Source organism: Camarhynchus parvulus, chromosome 14, assembly GCF_901933205.1.
Source record: "Camarhynchus parvulus chromosome 14, STF_HiC, whole genome shotgun sequence".
NCBI classification, from domain to species: domain Eukaryota; kingdom Metazoa; phylum Chordata; class Aves; order Passeriformes; family Thraupidae; genus Camarhynchus; species Camarhynchus parvulus.
The window spans coordinates 10748598-10770583 of NC_044584.1; the positions used below are offsets into that span (position 1 = coordinate 10748598).

A 21986-nucleotide genomic window follows, 5' to 3' on the forward strand; every position below is an offset into this window, starting at 1 on the left:
CAGAGAGCGGGGCTGAGCCCGAGCCTCGCTGGTGAGGGGCCCTCAGAGAGCGGGGCTGAACCCTCAGAGCGGGTTTGATGGCTGGGCCCGAGCCTCGCTGGTGTGGAGCCCTCACAGAGCGGGGCCCAGCCTTCAGAGCGGGTTTGATGGCGGGTCCAGCCCCTTCGTGTTATGGGGAGGTTGGCACTGGCAGCCAGACCCCTCTGCGATTCTGGCTTTTACCTGGAACCTCCTCTGATCAAGCACTGATCACATCCAACCTTGCCTATCCTGGGAAATCAGCAAAACCAGAGCAACGACGGAATATTGCCAGAGGATTTTTGTGTGCAGTTCATTTTCACTGATGTTTAACCCCCTCGAGGAAGGTTTTTGACTTGAGAGGTTTAGACAGTTTTCCACTGAAGATTGTTTGTTTTTTTTTTTTTTTCTCCCAATAGTTAGATGGGCTAGAATGCCTTTTTGGTCTATTTTTATTTGGCTTGGGATTAAGACTCTCCTTTCCATGCCTCTTCTTATTAGTATAGACAGACTAGTTTATTTTTTCCCTCCAGGAATAAGACAACTTTGTAATCAAAATCCAAAATGACAAAAGATAAATTTGCTGCTTTTTAAACAGACATCTGCTCACAATATTATAAACCAGTAAATAAAATTACTTCAGGTTAGTTACGTGTTGTTCACAGGGAAACAGATCTTGGTTTTATCACATAAAAAAATACAGATAATTGATTGCATACCAAATAAATCAAGACATTTGCTAGCTTTTGTCTTTGCACCATTAGCATACAACCTGGGTGTGTTTTAATGGGATTTTTCAAAATTCCTACCCAGTGTTGCATTTGTCATTAATATTCTGATGTAGTAGTTGTATACTCAGCATATTTTTCTCTTGACAAGCCATAAAGAACTCACTATTCCTGCATATTTAGGTAATAATTTTGATCTATAGTCATTTGCATATAAGCTGGTGGAGTTGTAACCAACTGCTGGACAACCTCAGCAAACCCTTTGTGGGGTAAGCAAGCTTTGTCATTCAATTAGTGTGCTGGGAAAATATAAATAAAGGAATCACTTTTTCTGCTTTCTGCTCCACTATTTGGAGAGCATTTTTTCTTTATCTGGAGTAGAAAAGGTCCCAGCCCCACCCAAAGGGTTGAGCCCAGCCGTTGTTGCTGTGTGCTGCCCACTCAGGGGCAGGGCTGGCTGCACAGCCTTGTGTAGTCTGATGCGTATCCTCAATTTTCCCAATCAAATGTGATGCCTCAGGTTTTAGATTTTATATTTTTCAGATTCTGTACTGCTTTAGTGTGTATTTCTGAGCTTCATATTAGGGGATGGTGAGCTCTCTTCACAGAGCAGGGAGACAAAACAATTCCTTCTCTAGCTGGGGACCAAGGACAAATGATCCAAATCTCAGGCCCAAGAGCATAAACAACGTGGACTGAAGAGGGAAAAACAAGAAGGATGGGACTGCATGGGCTAAAGCTGTAACTGGACAATTAACTCCAATATGCATATAAACCAGAACTTATAAAAGGGAGAGACCCCATGACTGGTTGTGCATTTTGTGACCATTTTGGGTTCACCTGGGGTGAACCAGGGCTCACCCTGGCTGAGCTCTTGTGCTGCCCAAGGTGGATTTATTGAGGCCTCCTAATAAATCCCTACTTTATTCTTTAACTCCATCTAGTCTCTGTTCTAGGTCAGCCTTCTCAAGGCATCAAATGCAGTGATAAAACAACTTTCCCTTCTATTACTGAAACATTAGCAAGAAAGGGATTACCAGAAAGAGGTCTTCAAGGTAAACACAGATATCTGAAATCCTCTCCCCCACAGGTAACCCAGGAAGCCCAGCTGTGGGGTCTCCCCAGACCTTCAGGACAACTTCCCCCCAATCTCAGTTTTATGTTCCTTTACCAAACCAGCTGAATTTCTTTGCCTGCATGTACTACTGAGCCTTTCCCCCCCACAAGCTGGCTTAGTTATGCCAGGAAGTGCCTGGAAGTACTTGTGGAGATGTGCCTTATCTGAAGTGTTCCTTCCCCTTCCTGCTTGTCTTCCTGACAGCACCCATTACGCTGTGGAGCTGGATCCAAATGTAAACATTCCTACCAGCCATGTCAACACAGAACATTCATGAATTACTGAGCAGTTCCAAATTCAGGGCAGCAGGAGACTGGGGAGGTCTTTTTGTACAAGACCAGAACAGAAGTGAGCATGTAAGCTCCACAAAACATCATTTTTCCTCACTTAAAATTAAATATGCTTTGCTGTCATTTATTCAATATTTTCACTCTATCACTGACCATATATTATATTACCACTATATTAGACTAACATTCTTTAGTGTCTATTGGACAACATCCTTTTAGTCTAGCAGACATTTCTGCTTATTGATTTTCAATAAATAAAATTCATTCAGTGTGTTAAGTTCCATATTCTCAGAATTTATAGAGAAATTCTAAGAATGGGATTCAAGCATCACATTTCTCCTCCTCTGAGCTTACCACAGCATTTCATATTTTATACTATACACACACTTATAGCCTCTTTATCAGTTATGAGACTATTTTAGACACTCTTAAATTATCCAGATTAAATTGAGACATTTTTCCAGCAGTGAGAGTTCAAGCTCAGATACTGCTGGCTAATAAGGAGAGAAAGCAGGGAAACCAGCTGTTGTAAGACACTGAACTTTTGCCTTTGATCATCCTTTACTTGATTCACAGCCAAAACCAATCATGTAGGTTTAGCAGAAGATAACAAAGTTTAGTGGGTGCCAGAGAAATGGAGAATAAGCAATGTCACTCACAGCACAGTGCCAACCTTCTATTCCCAGAGGAAGACCACCACCCAAATTTAAAGCATCCTTCTAGTCCTCTTTGGGATTGACTACTGATACTCTAAAAGACATTACTCCTGCCCTTATAGCAAGGGAAATAGGACAGACAAACAGGAGAATAGTGCATAATAAATTTGGAAAATTATTAATATTTTATACATTAAATAATTTGAATTGTATTTCTCAGATTTTTTTCCTAAACTGGTTTATTCTACAGTTAATGTCTCCTATCTTCAGGCTGTCTTGCTTAGAAATCTTTGATTATGTACTTTTCCTGTAAGAATTCTAGAGATGCAGCAGATTGTAGAGCCTATTCAAACAGTGCATTGAGTCATATCACTCCTTACTCCTTTTCTTATTTCAGCAAATTAATGGTAACTTTACCAGACATTTTCCAGAAAAAAAAATTCTGGTTATTTCAATGAATTCTTGATGTAATTTTGACTCTTAAAACCACTTATTGGATTTCCTGTTGTTAGCATGGTACTCTTCCAGTTGTACACTATTCTCTAATAACTTAATATTAGAAATAACTAACACGGTCACCTAACAAACCCTATTTGTGGTACTATAATGTTATTTTATTGTATATTTTAAAATATATGAAGGTTAGGATAAGCATGGGAAATTTAGGAAATACAGAAACAATAAAGAAAAAAGAGACTATTTAATGTTATTACCATTTTAAAGGAACTGTCAGGGAGAAGACTGTTTCATATAATGAATCAAAGATTATATTATATTAACTTAAATTCCTTCGACTTCTACTCCTGCCTTTCAGACATGAAATAAATACATAAAATGCAGGAAGTCTTTTCAAATTCAAACCCCAAACACCCAGGCTGTATCTGCTCTGGTATTTGTATTTACCCATCCACAGAGTATTTACACAAGTGATGCTGTATGTGCACATAATGCTGTCAGCATGCACAATGCAAATGGACAACAGTGTCCCTGACAAGACAGATAAAAACCAGATAAGGCAACTTCAAACTTCACCACAGTTCTGGCTTCTTACATTTTAACATAATTCTTCATATTTCTATCAAAGGATTCATTTGGATTTCTAAATATTTAATGATGATCTCCCTCTTTTTCATTCATCGCCTTGAAAGCACTTCACACTTCAAAAAGGCAAGGAAATGATGTTATTTCTGCTCTGCAAATGTAGAAGCTGAGGCACAAATGAATGTTTTTTTTCAACTCTGGTATTTCAAATCTCAAACTTCTTCATTAAATTATGCTGGTGTCCACCAAAATGCAAAGCCATTTCTTACACTCCTTTCTCTTCCAAGTTACCTGTCAGTAAGTGTAGAGCCTTGAAAATCAGCTTGCTCAGCATTTTAAAACTAGGATCCACACAATGCTCTTGTACTTTCAAGTGGGACTCCCTAAGAAAGGTGCTACTAAAACTGTTTGCCCAGGCAAAACAAAATACAAAAATGCAGTGATTGTATTATGCTAAAGGTATTTATCACTGCACTATTACACCGTGGAAATACTGGAGGAAGAATAATATTGATTCAATGGGAGTACTGTAAACATGCTAATGTGTCTTATCATTACAATGTGTGAAATGAAGAGAGGACTCAATGTTTCTAAATTTTGGTCAAAAACCCTTTATTTTATAAAAATCACAGGATTCATTTAAAATCTTAACTGATAAGAATTAATCAGAAATTAACTAACTTCAACTTGGTGATTCAGAATAACTTAAATAGTCACCCACCAAATGAGTTAGCCAACATAACACCAGTGAACAGGGAGAGCTTGGTTTAGTAACTGTGTGTGCCTCCATTTGTCCAAGAGCTGAACCCTACATCCACAGACTAATGCTGTCCTTGCCACAATGACATTTTGTATGAAGCACTAACTATAGGACACCTTCAAAATTATTTTCCCATTTAAAGCCAGAAAACTGCACTGACCTTCCACCAACCAGAGATTCTGAAAGCCAGTGAGGACTTACTGAGCTTTTTCTTTCCATACTGAGAAACACTGAACAGCATCTGAATCCTTTTCTCCTTCAGCCTTACACAGACTTTCACAGGGTAGTTAACCACTCTTGGCTCTTCCCATGGTTGCTGTCAGATCTGTCTTGATACTGGCCAGCTAGACACCATCTAAAATTTATCTCCCTGCCATCCATGAGGGATGTCCACTGGGATGTTCCAGATTAACTTCAGAGATCTGCCATTTTATCAGTATGGCAAAATTAATCCACCAGTAGGCTTCAGAAAATACAGTTCCCTGGAATTCTAGGTGCTGGGCTGGGATCCCTTTCCCTGATCTGCCACATCCTTCCTTCAAATGAGTTAAGAGGAATCATTATATATCAGAAATTACTTTAAATAAAGTAATTAAGGATAAAACCCATTAAGAGAAAGCAACTGAACTAGGAAAAACTTGTGTAGGCTCAGCATTAAGGCTGAATGGGAGTCACAGTCTGTAGAGACTGAATGAAACAGCTCAAACTGTTTCATCTTGCAATTTTGCTCTCTCACATGAAAAACTTACTGAACTCTCTTGTGGTTCAGCACAAGAAGGAGAAGCACTGACCACTGGCTCCATTTTTACTGTGGAGCTGCCAGGTGGCTGTTCTGGATGGAAAAGGGAGTCCAGGTCAGGATCTGTAGGACTGCAATGCAGAGGGGAACCAGACAGACCAGGTAGAACATGGCATCATGGAGATCTAAAAATGATCTGCTGGAACAAATGAGAACACAGCTTTCAATATGAAGATTAACTTCCATGGTCACTAAACAAGTTATTTTTACATCATTCCCATTATAAACAAAGACATGCTACTGTACTGTCAATTCTAAGTAAAAGAAATAGAAATATCTTGTGTATTTTCTAATTCTACATACAGATATGTATTATATATTGTTTTCTCTAGGTGGGAGGAATTCAGACAATTAGCATAGAAAGAGTTAATTTTAATACAACCTAAGAAATCCTGTTCACTACTTTCCTGATTATGTAATATAGAAATCAATTTAAGCAAATTTCATCCAATTATAGAACAGAGCATCCAAAAAGCTTTAATAGGACTGAAAAATTTGGAAGAGAAAGAAAAGTAGAAAATAGAAGCAAACATTTTAACATGAAATTAATTTATTTGAGTTGAAATCTGTGCTCTAACTATCCACATAGTGTGATGTTTTAGATGCTGAATGCTAGACAGAAATAATGATAATTGCACAAAATTCAGGTGTGGTTTCAAGGGCCATTTGAAATATCAAGCCTTATTTCATTTGGTTTTAAAATAAATGATTACAAGATAATATAAGCCATAGAAAGAATAAATGTGAAATTAACACTAGTTTTCTTTTTTTGTAATGAATGCGTAGCCTTTCCTCATTTAAATCTTCTCTAATGAAAAATAAATAAAAGCATCAGCAAATATGAATGAAGCAAGAAAATACAGGAATTAAATGAGTTCCCTTTTATGAGCAGCATGGTTTCTGACAGCTCAAAGCATGCATTTTGGCATTCATCTAGTAGGAATCATTATCTACTTGCATTCTGTTAATTATGGGATTCTAATTACTTAAATATCAGGAAAGTCAACTCAAGCTGAGAAACAGCCCCTAAGTGAACTTTCTCTCCATGAGGCAGTTTATGTTCCTTTCTAATTTTTTCCTTAGCATTCAGGGATGAGATAAGAGACTCACACAACAACTATGGACATGGTCCAAGAAACCTAAAATCTGTGAAAAATCCCCCAAACCTTGAACAGGTTTTTAAATAAAACCTAAGAGCTCCTCTGAATCATGAAAGAATCAACACATGTCTCGCTCAGTTTAACAGAAAAAATGTTTGCAGCCTCCAACAAAGCCCAGATTCTGTCCTTAGTACAGACCCAGGCTCAGAAATGAGCACAGTTTATCTCAAACCATGTACATGCTAATGCTACAGGAGAAAACAAAAGCCCACAGGCTCACAAGTGAATCACTCAATCACTCGGGCAATTGCATTTGTGGCTGGAAATGTTCACTAGCAGGCCACTGGGCCATAGCCAATGTTTATTGGCAGGGACAATCATTTCCCATTTGGAGTTGTTTACTGGCCCGTATCCAAGTGCATTTCCAGTGCACCTACAGGAGAAGGAGCCCACATCATGCACAGCTCTGGCACAGCTGCCCCCAGGGACTGCAGGAGCAGTGCCAGCAGGGAGCCCACAGACACATGATTTAACCACCTAGTGATGAGAACAGGACTCAGACACAGTTAACAGGATGTTGGGGCTTGCATTTGGCCTGCTCTGAACACTAAAGAGGATTGCAGTTTTCAATGCTAACATTATTCCACCTTTACACAAAGAACATCTGCAAAATCACTCACACTGTGCAAGCCTGATTTGGTTTCACTGGAACGATGCTGATTTAAGAAAGTAATATTACCTATTGTACTGTAAAACCTTAAGTTATTGCAGGAATTATGAAAAAATATAATACACCAAACAAGGAATGGGAAAATATTTCATTAAGGGACTGGGATAAATCAAGAGCAGATCTTGGATTTTATCACAATTACAGCTGAACAAGTAACTTCAGAAATTTCCACATCTACCATTTTTGTTGCACACACAGGAATAAAACATACAATGTTTCCCTAAACAGCCCTAAAATCACTCTGAACAGAATGTCAGGTAGTTCAGTAATTCAATATGAAAGCATTAACAGTTGAAAGTGCCTTCAATAAATAATGAAGAATTGCTGCCAAATAACTTTATTCTGAAGAATGAAATTGAAAAGCACTCTCAAGAGAAGCTGGTGGTAGTTGCAGTGGCTCTCCAGAAGAGGGAGGTTTTAAACTAGGCATCTTTTCCATAGCAAAGTAAAAAAATCAAGCCAAAGTAAAAAAAAAAAAACAAAAAACCACCCCCCCCACCCCAAAAACCCCCAAAACCCAAAAACCAAACAAGAACAAAAACATCTCAAGCCATACAGGGCACGTACTGCTTTGATATGATGATGGAAGAATGGAAAAATCAGGACATTCCATTCTGCAAAGTATTGCTCAAATTTTAAAGATATTAAAAACCACTTTCCATGACAAAGTGCTTAACTTCTGTGCAGTGCCCACACTTCCTAAGGCTGAGGCACAGTGTGTGTGCAGAGGGGAAGGATCACCTTTGCCCTGCTGCAGGACTTTGTTTAATTCCAGCCCGTTTCTCCAGCCTGCCAGGATTCCCCCAGTGGCAGTGTGATCCTCTGTGCCTGTGCCACAGCCCCAGCTTTGTGTCATCCCCAAACTCTCAGTTCAAGAAAAAGTAATCATTATTAGTAAAATAAATTATTAAAAATAATTCAGGATGCAAATAGTGTACAGACTGCATATTCTGCCTTGTCCCAGTAAACAACATTGCTGGGAACTCTTCAGACATACTTATTCAGGGCCCAAACATTTTGTTAATGCAGAAGAAGGGTCCTCTGTACTATCTTCACAATTCACTGCCACTACACCTAATAAAGCAAATGCTCTCCAAAGCACTTAATAGATATTGCCAGCTTTGGAGAAGGAGGAAGGACAGAGCTAAGATTTTATTGGCATGGGTCAGAATACTTCATTTTATATAATTGACGTGTATAAAAAGCTTTTTTCCCCCAAAACAGTTTGGGTGTATTTTAAACTATCTCTTGTATTTAATTTTTGTTTGTCCTCAAACAACTTGGTCCTGGGGCAAGTGTATTTTAACTGTCTGCCTATGGCTGAAATATGAGACCAGCCAATAGGTTTTTAATATATATAAGTCAATGGTCTGAGAACAGTGCCAAGGGCAAACTGACTCCCTAGAAACAACTTTGAGCTTTCTGGTCTTCATGGATTGTGTATCAACCCTGTACTCCATTTGCAAGCAAAGGAAAACCCATTCACACACCAAATATACAGGCAACACAGGCAAACTGCTTCATATTAAAGAAATTATTTTTGAAAGGATGGGCAAGAGAAATTTATATTTCAGGTGCTCTGATTCACTAATCTCAGCTTTGTATGTTTTATGCTGTTCCTGGCCCTAGTGAAATAAATAAAATTTCAGCATGACTCAAGTGAAAACACAGGATTTATAGATTGAGCATTCCAAGTATTTCAACCTCTATATGATAAATTTATTGTTGCTATAGTCCAGGGGCTATTTACCACGCAAAAAATATTTATGACTACTGTGATTTAAAATCCATCCACAAAGGGATCATTTCTCTGATTGAAAGGGATCAGAACTGCAGTTTTTATGTTTCAAATCTGAATTTCTCTGAATCATCAAGATGAATATATTCAGCCCTCTCATACCCACATCCAGTTCAACCTACCACTCTTCTACAAAAATCACTCATCTTATTTGACATTATAATGAGGTTCATGTCCTCTTCTCATCATCTCACTGGCTATCTACAGAAAGCATTAAAATAAGCTGCTCTCACACACAGCTCAAACTTAAGCTGCCTTTGCTTCTGTCTGGATGCATTTCTGAAGACCACCTGTTGTTCTTTTATGTCATGCTTGTCCTCATACATTTTTTTTTAGGAAATTCCTCAAATATGGAATGTTCTCCTAACCTTAGGTGACTCATAACCAGACTTCTCTCCCTCGGGAGCTATCTCCACAGAAGTTCATATAAAATTGTGTTTATCTGTTCCTTTAAGTTTTTACTAAAGGTTTAGGAGAGCTGTGTAGCTCTCAGGATATTCATTTTGTTCCTTCAAGTAAATCCTGATCAGGACTGAATTTTCCATTTAGCCCTGACTTCAGTTATTCCTTCTGTTGCCACTTCCTCCTGATGGTCATAAATACAGCCTGTGACCCTTTCAGTGTGGTTATTCCCTGTTAATTTATTTTTATAAAAGCCCACACATGTCCAACTAACCAGCAACCACAGCTTTATGCTGTATTAAGGTCTCCAGGGACTGCAAGGAAATCAAAATCTGATTAACATTTTATATTATATATTTAAGGAAGTAGGTTTATGAGGTAAACAAAATGCAGATGCCAGGACAACATGTATCTTAATAAGAGCTATTAAATGATCTCAAACATTTTCTTCATTTATTGCAAAAAGCCAGGGGATGAAAGGTATCCTTTGCTTTTCAAAATAGGTAGATATCCTCATGTATATGGTTTAATAAATGATTTACTCTTTAAGAAACATTTGTGCTTCTACACAGACAAAAAGAATGGAAAAGTATTTTTAAAATGTTCAGGTTTTTGAAGTGCAGTTGATGCAAAGTAATTGCTGATCAATTTTGTTTTTAGATTACAGGAGTATTTAATGTTATTTTCTAAGATTTAAAGTATCTCTTTTGAACTCACCTTATATCAGGACGACCAGGTACATTATTCAGATTATAATATCCATAATGATTCAGTATTGCAACCACAACCATTGGAGCCAAAGATTGGGCAGGCTTGGTAAACAAAGCATTGGTACCAAAAACCATAGAGGAAAGTGGTAATCTAAAATATTTGGGGAAAAAACAAATTAATGTACAACACAAACTTATTAGTGTATTAATTACAATTGTGATTTTAAAAAGCTTGAAATCTTGTTAATGTGCAAATGCTAAATGTCATGATCCTTAGATTTATCTAGCTCACACATTATAGCAAACAGATCTACTCTCATAATGAAATTTAAATTTATTTGGAAATTAAGAGTTACAAACCTCTACAGGGTGTGTGTACAAGTATATATATAAATATATATACAGACATATATACATAGACACAGCTTGGCCCTAATTCTGAAGTGACTCGTACTTAAATTCAACTTTGTGCACTTTGATTAATTATTGAAGTTAAATTAGACTGAACAATGCATGGAGAATTAATTACAACTGAAGATTTTGCATGCATAGGCCAGAAAATGAGGTAATTTTTTCCTCATGAAAGCAACAGATTTGAGGGGCAAGTTCTTTAACAGGAGTGAATCTGCACTTACCTAACAACTGATTGAACCAACAGGAAGTTATGTGTACTTTGATAAAAATCCAAAAGATCAATGAGTTGCAATATGCTATTCTGCAGCAGGTTTTATCACTTTTATTTCAGGAGATAAAGGAACCAGTTAGACTTTGAAATCTGCATTTTACCTGGCATAGGCAAAGCTTTCTTAACACCATTTCCATCTTGGAAAGGCTTCATTCAGAAAATTCCATACATGATCATAGATGTACCTGGTTACAAAGCAATTCAATTGAGGCTAACAAAAATAAAGCTACAAAAATTGGAAGGACTTGGCTTATATTCTAGTATAAGAAAAAAGAGAAATGACCTAATAATCTGTTTAAATGACCCTACTGAAGGAACTGCAGGAAACTTTACTCAAGTTCTGATCCTCACTTATGCTAAGCTGCTCTCACAAGAAGTACTTCTGTATCAAGGATCCTGGATAATTTACTGTCTTTACTTTGACATAATTTATTAACAAAGAGTAACAAGGCAAACAGCATGTTTAAAAAAACTGTAATGACTGACTTACCTCCTCTTGTGCTTTATTAAATCTGCATCAACAATATCTGCCAAAGGCAAATTGAACAAGCTAAATGAAGCTTGCACAATTACCCTAAAGAAAAACAAAATATTTTAATGTTCATAGTTCTTAAATTTACTTTATAATGAAATTCTAACTGACATTGCAACACAAACACACCAACACTGATATTCTGCAAACACACAAAGCTGAGATGTTCCTTAAAACATGGTGATTTATCTGAAAGCATTACCAGATCTATTCTTAGCTGAGAATTAGAAATCAATATGCAAACCTAAAAGTGGGGGGTTTTCTTCGGTTTTTTTTGCTGGACGTTGGTGTAAAAGGTCATACACACTTATACAATAAATTTACATTATCAGTAAATGTCATTTAAAATGATCAGGAGAAAAGAAACACCTCAGAAAAAGGGGAAACTGAAAATTTGCTCTCATGGAAAAGACATGACCATGTGGAAGATAAACTTCGAGATGGAAGAATTAGAATAGAAAGAACAGTTTACATGCATTCCTAGATCTGTATTTACAGTGTATATAGATGTATAGATATGCAACACACACACAGAAACACAAACATACAAAGCTGATTGTTAACAAATAGCCAAATGAAAAAATAAATGAAGATATTACAATTTCTGTGTCATTTAATTTTGGGTATGATGAGCTTTTACTAACAAGGTACTTTGAACAACTAGCACTTTAAACATACAGTCTTTAGGTACCTCAGAATTTTTTCTTGGAGAAATCAAAACACATCTTCATCATTTAAAACATGCAGATAACGAAATTCAATTTATTGTTCACATAATTCAGTGTTAGAGTAGCCCACGACTGCAATACTGAAAATAAGAAAGAAAACAGGGTGGGGAGGGAAAGATGAAGAAAAAGAGGGCAGGAAAGAACATGGAGGAAGACAACAATGAAAGAGAACATGAAGAAATAAAACCAAACTGCTGTAACAGTATTCTGATACAACCAGTTCTTTATCTTGACATAAAGTTTTCCATGTATCATTATGTATTTATGTGAAATGACTCCAGTTTGGCATCTTACACTGAGGACAGTGGGAATGGGCTCAGTGCTGGGTACCTAACCTGAGTTACCCAGATCTGCTGCAGTGCAGCACACAAGGGTTCCTGCAACACAGGGTGAGGGCTGAGCATTCCTAGCAAACAGTCCCTGGGGAGAGAGACTGGTTCCTCTGCTGAGCTCTTCCAGGTCTGTGCAAAACATGAGATTCTCCTTCCCTTGCATCTCAGGTTAAAGTGACTGGAGGCATGTGCCTGCAAACCATAATTGCTGTTTGCCTTTAAAGCTTTTTTATTTCAAGCAGAAAATAAAAGCTGAAACAAAATAAAATGAAAAAAAAAAAAGCTGTAACTGGAGTTTCAACTTTTCTAGTAAGTGAAACAGAATGAAAACCATAAAAGCAGAGGCAGAATCTTCATGGTAAATAAAAGCAAGTGTCTGCTCTGTTAGAAGTATTTCAGCTGTCTATGAACAGGGGAGTGGATTTACTTACATGTTTGTTGTGACATAGAATGCCAGCAGATAATAGTGTTCTTGCCCTAGAAGACACATGACAGCAGCAGCTACTCCTTCATAGTAAAAGGAAAATAAGATGATTCTGTAATAACCAAACTTCTTCAACCAAGCATGACTAAGAAGAACAAGGCACTGAAAAGATAATATATACACATATAAGATGAAAAGGTACAGTACAGCGTCTCAGCATTAGGAGAGCTATAAAACACACACCTGACATAATTAATACCCTTTAAAGAAAAGAAAAAGCAAACAATGACCCTTTCTAAGAAGTTCAACAAAATAAAAAATAGAAATTGAACAAAGACAACTCTCTACTGGCTCATACCATGCCACTTCTACTAGGTACAGTCTCCTTTCACTGAAAAACTAGAGACTGAGAACTGCTCCTAGGGAAAACAGCTCCCCACAATGCCTAACTATTATTTAATGCTCATGATCTTTACTTTTGATATCCCTTAAGTATTAGCTTTGCAGCATGGTAACTGTAAATCAAGCATCTTGCCAGGTAACTGCTGAAAAGATGTATTTTCAGTCATTGCTTTTTTTATTAATATTACTATTTTGATTGACATTTATAGAAATCAAGCATGATTTTTAAGTTGGTAAAGCAAGTTCACCAGAACAGCTTTAAGTAAGCAAGTTAGAGGTTTTACTAGCAAGCACAGAAAGCCAGAGGCCAGTGCTTGTGCATGGCTGAGTTTTAATTTTGCCAATCTTGGCAAGGAGCAGATTCTGAGAATCTAGTGACTGGCTAATTCATGAAAATTATATTAAATGCTGATTATAGTATGAACAAAATTTAAGTTCCACGTTGCTCCTCACTTTTCAATTTCAATAGGACATTCTGTAATGAATTATGTTCTTTTCATTATATGGGCCTTTGTCACCATCTTCATGTACATGGTCCTCATGTCTGTCACAAACATAAAAACTGTATAAAGATCCACATTTTCTCCTTTCTTCTGTGTTACAGAGATGAACTGTGTAATACTCAGATGAAGAACAGGAAAGAATTTTCCTTGTACAATTGTTCCCACACTGAACTGCTTTAACATAACAAATAAAACCAGGATGCTACGGTCAGACAAAGATTAGCATGGCAAATGCTATTGTATAAAAAGCTCAAGATTTCTACTTGATCAGGGAGGTAAAACAAATCTGGAAAGGTGGTATAAGAAAAATATCTTGGAATAAGAAATTTAAAACATACTCCTCCCCCTGGCTGTTTTCAGGGATTTTGCTGAAAAGTGCCTCCACTAGAAATACTAAGGGATCATGTAATGCCTGCTGTTGTAAACACCATGTTCCTGTCTCCCTGTAATTGCAAAATAACCCTGTCTCAGGAAGTACTTATGACTTAGAAAATTCCTCATTACTTGCAGGTCTTTAAGACTGTGTGTTTGTAAGGAAAATACTAACAATGATGCAAATTCAGAGTTGTTTGTCTATGTTGCAGCAACATTTTCCTTGTGGGCAGGTTGAGTTCCTCACATCCACTACTAGAAGGAACCTAAGTCAGAAGCTGAATTCTAGCAGAAGCCACTGAAGCAGAGTTCATAAAAAGGAGCTTTATTTTACAAGGGTTGGGTGTTTTTCCAGTAAGTGAAGATCTGGACATTGCCATCAGAGAATTCTCTTATTGTAACTTGAGCTCAAAGGGACAAAACCTGAGAAAAATAAGGTCACAGCAAACCCTCCATGGTTCAGCGACCTTCTAGACAAAGAGTCTCTGGGGAGCAGAGAGGGACGCATTTTCTGAAAGATTGTTCTTTTCACACTGTCACACTGATTTTATCAATAAAAGTGATTGCTATATATTAAGTGTAAAATTATTTAAGCTTTCCTAACTTCTGTAGCTTCTGATTTGTTTCCAAAGTTCATTACCTAACTGGCTGAGGTACAGGGGAAAATCCCAAAACTGTCAAAGCTGTGATGAGGACAAAAGTTGAAATTATAGATAGTTATGGAACAGAAAGTATGTGCAGGATCTCTATGTTTTATATGCAAAAGCCCAAATGGGAACTGAAATTGAGCTGTGAATTCTAGTTCCATTTTCATTTATCCTCTTATACATATTACTTACCAAAACCCATTAAAATTTAATGAATAGAACAGTCTGATTTTAAAAAAATTCTCAACACCATCAGCACCTATGATGAATGTCAGGATACTCATATTTTGAGTATCCTAACTTTCAGCATCCAACAGGTAAACACAAAGAAAGTTTTTAAAGATCTAGAGAAAGAAGTTAGAAGGCAATGAACAGAGGAATTTTTTATTTACTGCTGAGAAGTATGGTCAAATTCTGTGAGATATACTTTTGCTGCTTGTTTTCACATATTACTCTTTTGGGTTCTCTTTCTCTTTTCAGTTCATTATTCCTCTCCTCATCCCTGACTGGGCTCTTAAAAGGATGTCTCTCTTCCCCATAAATACTGCTGACCAAGAGACCAATCAACAAAATAAATGGGAATGTACTATTCTCCAAAAGCAGCTATTTAGAGTTTTGTTTGGTTTCCATGACTGAGATACCACATATTTTAACAATACTTTTCATACTTTATAATTTTTTCTGGTATTTTGTGCAGCTTATTTCAGAAACGTCCAGAAGAACTTAGTCTTTCATTTGTAATACACAGCATTGGAAAACAAAACAAAACAAAAAGGAATTCAGAATTCTATAGATTTTGCTTTAGAAACGTTTGATCTTGGCCATGTTTTTCATTCCTTTATGCTTAGGTATTATAAGTGCTGGAGGATACAAAACATTCATTCTTTGCCTACTCATGTCTCACATTGTTTTAAACACATGTTCCACCAGCCTGTCTGCTGGTCTGCTCTCTCTACCCCTTACACTTGATCAGCCTGCACTGAGATATTTTCTTCTTCTAGAGCACTGGGGAGTGAGATTTAGTACTCATTTTGGCAAATGCCTTATGCCAAATACAGCATTTTTTACAAGTGTTAAATGGATACTGTGAACTACTAAAACAACAGGTTTTCATATTCAGAAATAAAGTATGACTACCTACCTGAGGACAAATAAAACCTGCTCCATACATGATACTTCTTACTGAGGAAGAAAGGACATCCTTAGGAATAAGATTATCCGCGAAGATCATCATAAAATTGTTGTAGAAGGCTTGGTGGAAGACTTGGAAGAAGTTCATTGTTACAAAACACAGAAAGTTCTTCTCTGTCATGATCTGTTTGGTCAATGAAACTACTGAGGCCAAGGAGAAAGTTCCATCACCGTTTTCCAGATGAGCATCCTCCGTGTGAATTTCCCTCTGCTCATACTGACTAGTGCTGTATTTACCTGTGCAACACATACAAGCTGTCGCTAGCGCTGCGATTAAAACAACAAAAACCTGGAAATAAGCAAAGTTTTCCATATTATCAGAGATGAGCCCACAGAAGAGAACGCTGGTGGAGCCCAGCAGCGTGGCCACCTGGTTGTACTCAATGAGCCGGAGCCTGCTGTCGTGCCGGGGGCAGCTCTCGGTGAAGAGCGCGCACTGTGCCAGCAGCACAAAGGTCAGCAGCCCATCAAAGGCACACAGGGCCACGATGAGGTGCAGGCTGCAGAGCCAGTCACCCTCCCCATAGAGCCTCCAGGGGAACCAGGGCAGCAGGAAGGCCAGGCCGTACAGGGGGGCGCCGTACAGGATGGAGAACTGGCGCCGTGCACAGCACTTCAGCCGGGAGTTGTCCTGAATGTACCTGGGAAAAATGTGGATTTTATCATTGGCTTTTTGCAAATATTCAAGTGAATACTGTATGTGTTGTGTTAGAAAGTTATGCTGTATTAATTCTTGTCACCCTGATTTTTTCAGATTTTCTAAGCCTTCTCATGTTTACATTCTTGTAGCAAACTTTCTCACACACTTTCTGTAAATAACTTAATGTTTTGCATTCTTTTATGGAGGAGGAGAAATTTGATGGACTGTTAGTTTGTCCAGTGTCATTGGAGAGGTGGCACTGTCACCCTCCAATCCACTGTCACTTTTGGAAAGCTATAAATGTTGGAGTCAGAAAATAAACTTCCCTTTTTCTTCACCTTGAGAGCAGTGGTGTGTGCACTCATGTTGTTTTGTGTCCTATAGCGACATATTCTCTTAAGTAGTGTGTTAAATGTAGTTTTGGGTTACAACAAAATGTTAAAATAGAAACTATGCTATGTAGGATACTTTCTTTCTAAAAGAAAGGACTTGCAGCAAGATAGCAGTCATAGGACACCTAAATCTTTCAAAGAAAGAGAATTTATTGCCCCATTATCAGGAGAAACGAACTTCTTCCCGCCTTGCTCAGCCATGATGATGCCATCAGGATCATGAGGAAGAAGCTGACGATGACCAGACAGAATCTTGTGTTTGAATGGAAATTATGCATCATGTATGAGATGTATGAACATGCAACAGGTTATTGTTTTTAAGGGTTAATCCTCTGTTAACATGCGTCATTTTTCAGGCTTGTGCTGCCCAGAAAAAGGTATCCGGACATCCGTAACTCTTTGTATCTACTGTCTCATATTGTCCTAATTCAAATTGTCCAATTATTATTACTCTAATTGTATTACTATTTTTATAGCCATTTTATTACTATTAAACTTTTAAAATGTTAAAAACAAGTGATTGGCGTTTTTCACATACCCAAAAAGGGGATCGTTGATGGCGTTCCAGATCATAAACACAACCTGCCACAAACAAGGGAATTTGTCACTACTGTCATTCTTCTACAGGGATTATGCAAACACAGCATATTTATTTAAAAGAAACTTCTATTCAGACAATAAATAAATACATAGAAAAGCTACTCAGAGTAGAACAGATCTTAGAGTCTTAGTACAGCTATTCAGGTCTTAGTAACAGCTACTTAGAGTCAAAACAGACTCTAAAACAAATTCTTATGGGTATTCATAGGTTTATAGAAATTTTGAAAAAATAAGATTGAGTAAGTAGGTAAGTGACCAACTACATGTGAAATAAACTGTCTCTAAGACTCCACTTTTTCAAAACCTTTTATATCTGGGCATTCATCCTGCACAGCTCAGATATTATTCTCACAGTAAGTTAATTCAAAACATGAGCTGGCCCATTACTTTCAGGAGACCATTTACAATGTGAGTTACTCACATGGATAATGACTTGCAGGATAAATGCAGTATTTAAGTACTTAAACAGTTCATAGGAAAGCACTAATGTCAAACTTATCTATGGAGCTGAGGTGCAAAATCAGTTTAGAAAATTACTTCAAGCTATCAAATGTAAAAATCTTTTCAGCAATTAAGTCTGGAGATTTTTACTCTACAGACTGTAAATGATGTGCTTTATGTGTAAGCTCCATTGCTTACGGATTAACTAAAGTCAAAGATAATTTACTGTTAATTAATTGCAATTATTCCCAAATTAATCTGTCATTAAAAGGATCATTTTGTTGCAATAACACTGTCGTACAGCACAACATGGCAATCAAAACATTCCATTGTACAGTACCTGTGCTACATGAAATCCTGTTTCTGAAATTTTGTATCGGTTTAGGAAAAGCTTAACGTAGTAGAAATTAAAAATGCTGTTCATCATTCCAGCACCTAAGGTAGTCATAGAATATGCCAGTGCATTAGCATGAATTCCCCAAAGAATCTTCATCTTCCAAGAGTACAGCTCTCTTCTTCCTCAAGTTACAAAAGAGAATTACAACAATTAGAATGATTTTCCAAATTAAAATAACATGGGGGATTTGCTTGTTTCAGAAGTGCAGAAATGTACTATTGGAGGAAAATGTTCCCATTCTTCCTTTTTTGTTAAAACAGAAACACATTTCAATGAGTGATAAGAAACTGAGCCCAAAATAACAAGTTATTAGATGACATTTCTAAGTATAATCAGTATTTAAAAGTGAATGGAAAAAGTAGACAAAAATTTGAAAGAAACAATTCCTAACTGATGTATAGACTCCACTTAAAAATTTGCTACTGCAAACACTCATCTTGGTGTAGAGTTCAAAGTAATTGCATACATTTCAGATCTTTCTTGCTACTTATATATTCTTAAAATTATGGACTGTGTTGGAATGAAGTGACTCAACTCCTTATGTATTCCAATGCTATGAATTTCAAATGCAGCATGCATGTAGGTGAATATTTCCTTCAAAACAAATACCAAGTTTTGCCCTTCTATTTTAAAATACTAATTGTTAAGAAGTCATGGAAGCAATATTTTCAATTAATAAACCATAAAACAATTAAAACAAAACACCTTTAAATTAACATTTTCATGGTATGGAAGAGTGCATCTAAATAAAATGTTACAAGTAGCACACACACCATTTTATGTATGCCCACATAGCAGAGATTCAGCCCAAGAATACAGATTTCTTTAATCTACCATTCAGATATTCAGCCAACAAATTTTTAAGATGCTGATCTTTTCCATCACTTATCTTAGCATGTTTGGTGTGAACTATACCATGAAAGGAGCCAGCTCCAGGGAACCTCTACCTTTCAAAGCTGTTTAACAGCTACCTAAAAGTAGCCCTTGACCATACATCATTATACTTGATTCTATAAGCCCAATACATAATTACTCCCAGGTATCTGTTTTTTAACTGAGGCTTTATTCATTTTTACATCTGTTAAAGGAAGCTGTCTGCTATTAATTTTGATACCTCAAGTTGAAATTTCAGCCTTACTATGCAGAGCTTTACAACCTGCTTTATGCCAATAGTTCACACTTTGCTCCTCTGCATATCAACTATTTTACCGTAAATGCAATTTGCACATATCCATCAAAACACCTACTTTGAATATCTGCTTGATCAGCAGCTCTAGAAGCAGCTCCTCATAAAAATAACCATGGAAGAAACAGGAAATGAAAGCCAAGGCTCCTTCCAGCCTTCCTGTGGTTCACAAGGCGGCTGAAGAGAGGCTGCTGTGCAGGAAGGGAGGAACTTCCGAATCACCACACAAAAGCCACACATCAGGTAGGGACTGGGGAAGATGGAACAGGCAGTTTTTCCATCCCCCCACCATGGGAAATGAACTCTTGAAGAGCAAATAATGTCTGGATGCACTTTTGCATATATAAGATGCTGTGATATGAAACATGTTGCAAAGAGTAGGTGACTTCACTTTATAGCTAAGAAAAAAGTCAAGCTGATGAACAACTGGAATCCTAGGATTTGTTTCATTAAAGCAAATTTATTTCTGAGGATATGACTGATTTTTAAAAATATTTGAGAATGACCATGGTGTAGCTCTTCAAACTTATTTTTCTACACCTGTGAAGACAATACCATTTTCAGGGAACAAAATTTTCCATTTTTGTGGCAAGTTTGGTTTCACAATCTCTTACTGAGAAACCTAAATGAAGGAAAAGGTTATTGAAAATATGTACAATTGAAATTATTATTTTTAAAAATAAGTTTGATATTCATATGAAAGTCATTATAATTAGTATGTTATTGGCAAGTGTCACATTTGCTCTTTCAAACCTTCACAAATATGCTTAATGAAATTATTTATATAGTGGATATTAGGGCTTTTGGAAAGGTAGACATTTCACCTCTATTTTCACCTGGAGCACCCTGCACAGGTCTTCAAAATGGAAAATTGGGAAACTTTATTTTCCTTCCAATTCCACAAGCGCCAGGAATAAAAGTGTTTCACACTAACATTACCAGCAGTCATTTCTAAATTGTTTGACTTGATTCCTTCTGACACAAATAAAAAAGGTCCCTTCAGAAAATCTGAAAGATATTTGAAATTTCTTCAACAAAAATCTTCTAACAATGCACAAACTGGTCTCTAGTACCATGACTAATGGTAATAAGCAGGATCTGACATAACTCTACCCTAATTGGTACATCTAGTCATGTACCTTGTTTATGAAATAGGTTCAATTAGAAGTTGAGGTACCACACTTCCTTCCCCAGATGTTCCCTTTAATAGCACTACAATGAAATCATGCACGAGCATCCCCTCCCTCTTCTTAATAGTCAGCCTTTATACTGAGCAGGTTAAAGCACTGGTGAACATTTTGTGACTCACAGAAGGCAAATCGCTTTCAGAAATTTCTAGTGGTTACAACTGTGTTAATACTCAAAGGCTGAAAGAACAGGCTGTTCAGGCCGGTGAGATGCACTGTGACATTACCTGTGTTTCTCCCACAGCAGGATGACAACTGCTAAAAGAAATTAGAGCAAGAGTCTAAAGAAGAAAAGTGGATTCCAAGAGATAATAGCAAACGTTGCCTGGGGCGCCCTAGCTGACATCCTGCTCTGCTGTTCTGGGTCCCAAACCGCTGTGCAATGCTCACAGCCCTGACAGACTGGTTGGACACAAAAATCTTCCTCATCCTTCTGACGTGACTGCACCACATTCAGACGGAAACCAGAATAAACGCGCTGCTAGTCCCGAGGGGTACCACTGAGGGGAGGCGCTCGGGGGTGCCCACAGAGGCAGCCGGGCTGCGGCACCGGCCGGTGCCCGCTCCGCCGAGCCCGCGCTCCGGCCAGCCTCGGGGCGCTCGCGGGACTGCACCTTTGGAAGGGCTCGTCTGTTAACAATGGGGAAGTTACGCTCGTTTTTCTCAGCAGGTCCCTGGACAGGAAACACGGCTCCGTCGGCTTTGTGCGGTAAAGAGGGGACAGCGAGCGGCGGCCGCTCGAGCGAGGTGCGGGGATGGAGCCAGCCCTTTGCGGACTGCAAGCTCCCCGTTCCGCCCTCCCCTCCCGCACTCCGGCGGAGAGGCGGCCCGCACCTGGACGCCAGGCCGGGCCCCTCCTCACAGGCTCTTCCCTCAGCGCTCCCAACGCGGGGCAACAACGAGCCCCGGCATTCCCTACACCAAGTCGCATTGTCCCACCCTGGCCTGTGCCAGCTCTGCTCCGCCACAAGCCGCAGCCGACATTCCTCAGCAGCCGCACCCCGCCATCAACGCCCCTGAACGCCGGCGACCACCGCCCCTTCCAGCGGCACCGACCCACCTCTTGTGACGGGAGGCTGCGCACCGCGGGGCGGGGCGGGGCGCGGCTGTCCTGGGCCCGCCCTCTCTTCACTCTCATTGGTCGCTTAATACAAAGTCGCCTTATGATTGGTGTAGCC

The 21986-nt window shown here is 38.2% G+C and overlaps 1 protein-coding gene across 7 annotated transcripts; it reads right to left on the minus strand.

The window, feature by feature from the left end:
• Nucleotides 1–4437: 4437 nt before the first annotated feature.
• On the minus strand, nucleotides 4438–21886 carry LOC115909327 (transmembrane protein 180-like). Of its 7 annotated transcripts, none has more exons than XM_030958558.1 (8): nucleotides 21036–21875; nucleotides 18379–18473; nucleotides 17536–17579; nucleotides 15916–16606; nucleotides 12858–13012; nucleotides 11325–11408; nucleotides 10157–10300; nucleotides 4438–5548 (listed from the first exon to the last, which is right to left on the minus strand). In XM_030958558.1, exons 2-8 carry the CDS (start codon nucleotides 18463–18465, stop codon nucleotides 5416–5418), a joined length of 1338 nt encoding a protein of 445 aa, XP_030814418.1. In that variant the 5' UTR covers nucleotides 18466–18473; nucleotides 21036–21875; the 3' UTR covers nucleotides 4438–5415. The 7 variants fall into 7 exon arrangements, with proteins under 7 accessions (XP_030814418.1, XP_030814417.1, XP_030814416.1 ...); XM_030958557.1 differs by having other exon boundaries at nucleotides 4438–5545; nucleotides 18379–18557; XM_030958555.1 differs by having other exon boundaries at nucleotides 5416–5548; nucleotides 18379–18553; nucleotides 21869–21886.
• Between the last annotated feature and the right edge of the window lie 100 nt (nucleotides 21887–21986).

What these genes read in the sequence shown, in the direction of transcription:
- LOC115909327 (XM_030958556.1), bottom strand. Translation starts at nt 18,531, where the DNA reads ATGAAGATTCTTTGGGGAATTCATGCTAATGCACTGGCATATTCTATG. An exon ending in TTAATAAAGCACAAGAGGAG is followed by an intron (nt 10,301 to 11,324) that starts GTAAGTCAGTCA and finishes CAAATATTTTAG; the next exon opens with ATTACCACTTTCCTCTATGG. An exon ending in CCTGGTCGTCCTGATATAAG is followed by an intron (nt 5,549 to 10,156) that starts GTGAGTTCAAAA and finishes CATTTGTTCCAG; the next exon opens with CAGATCATTTTTAGATCTCC.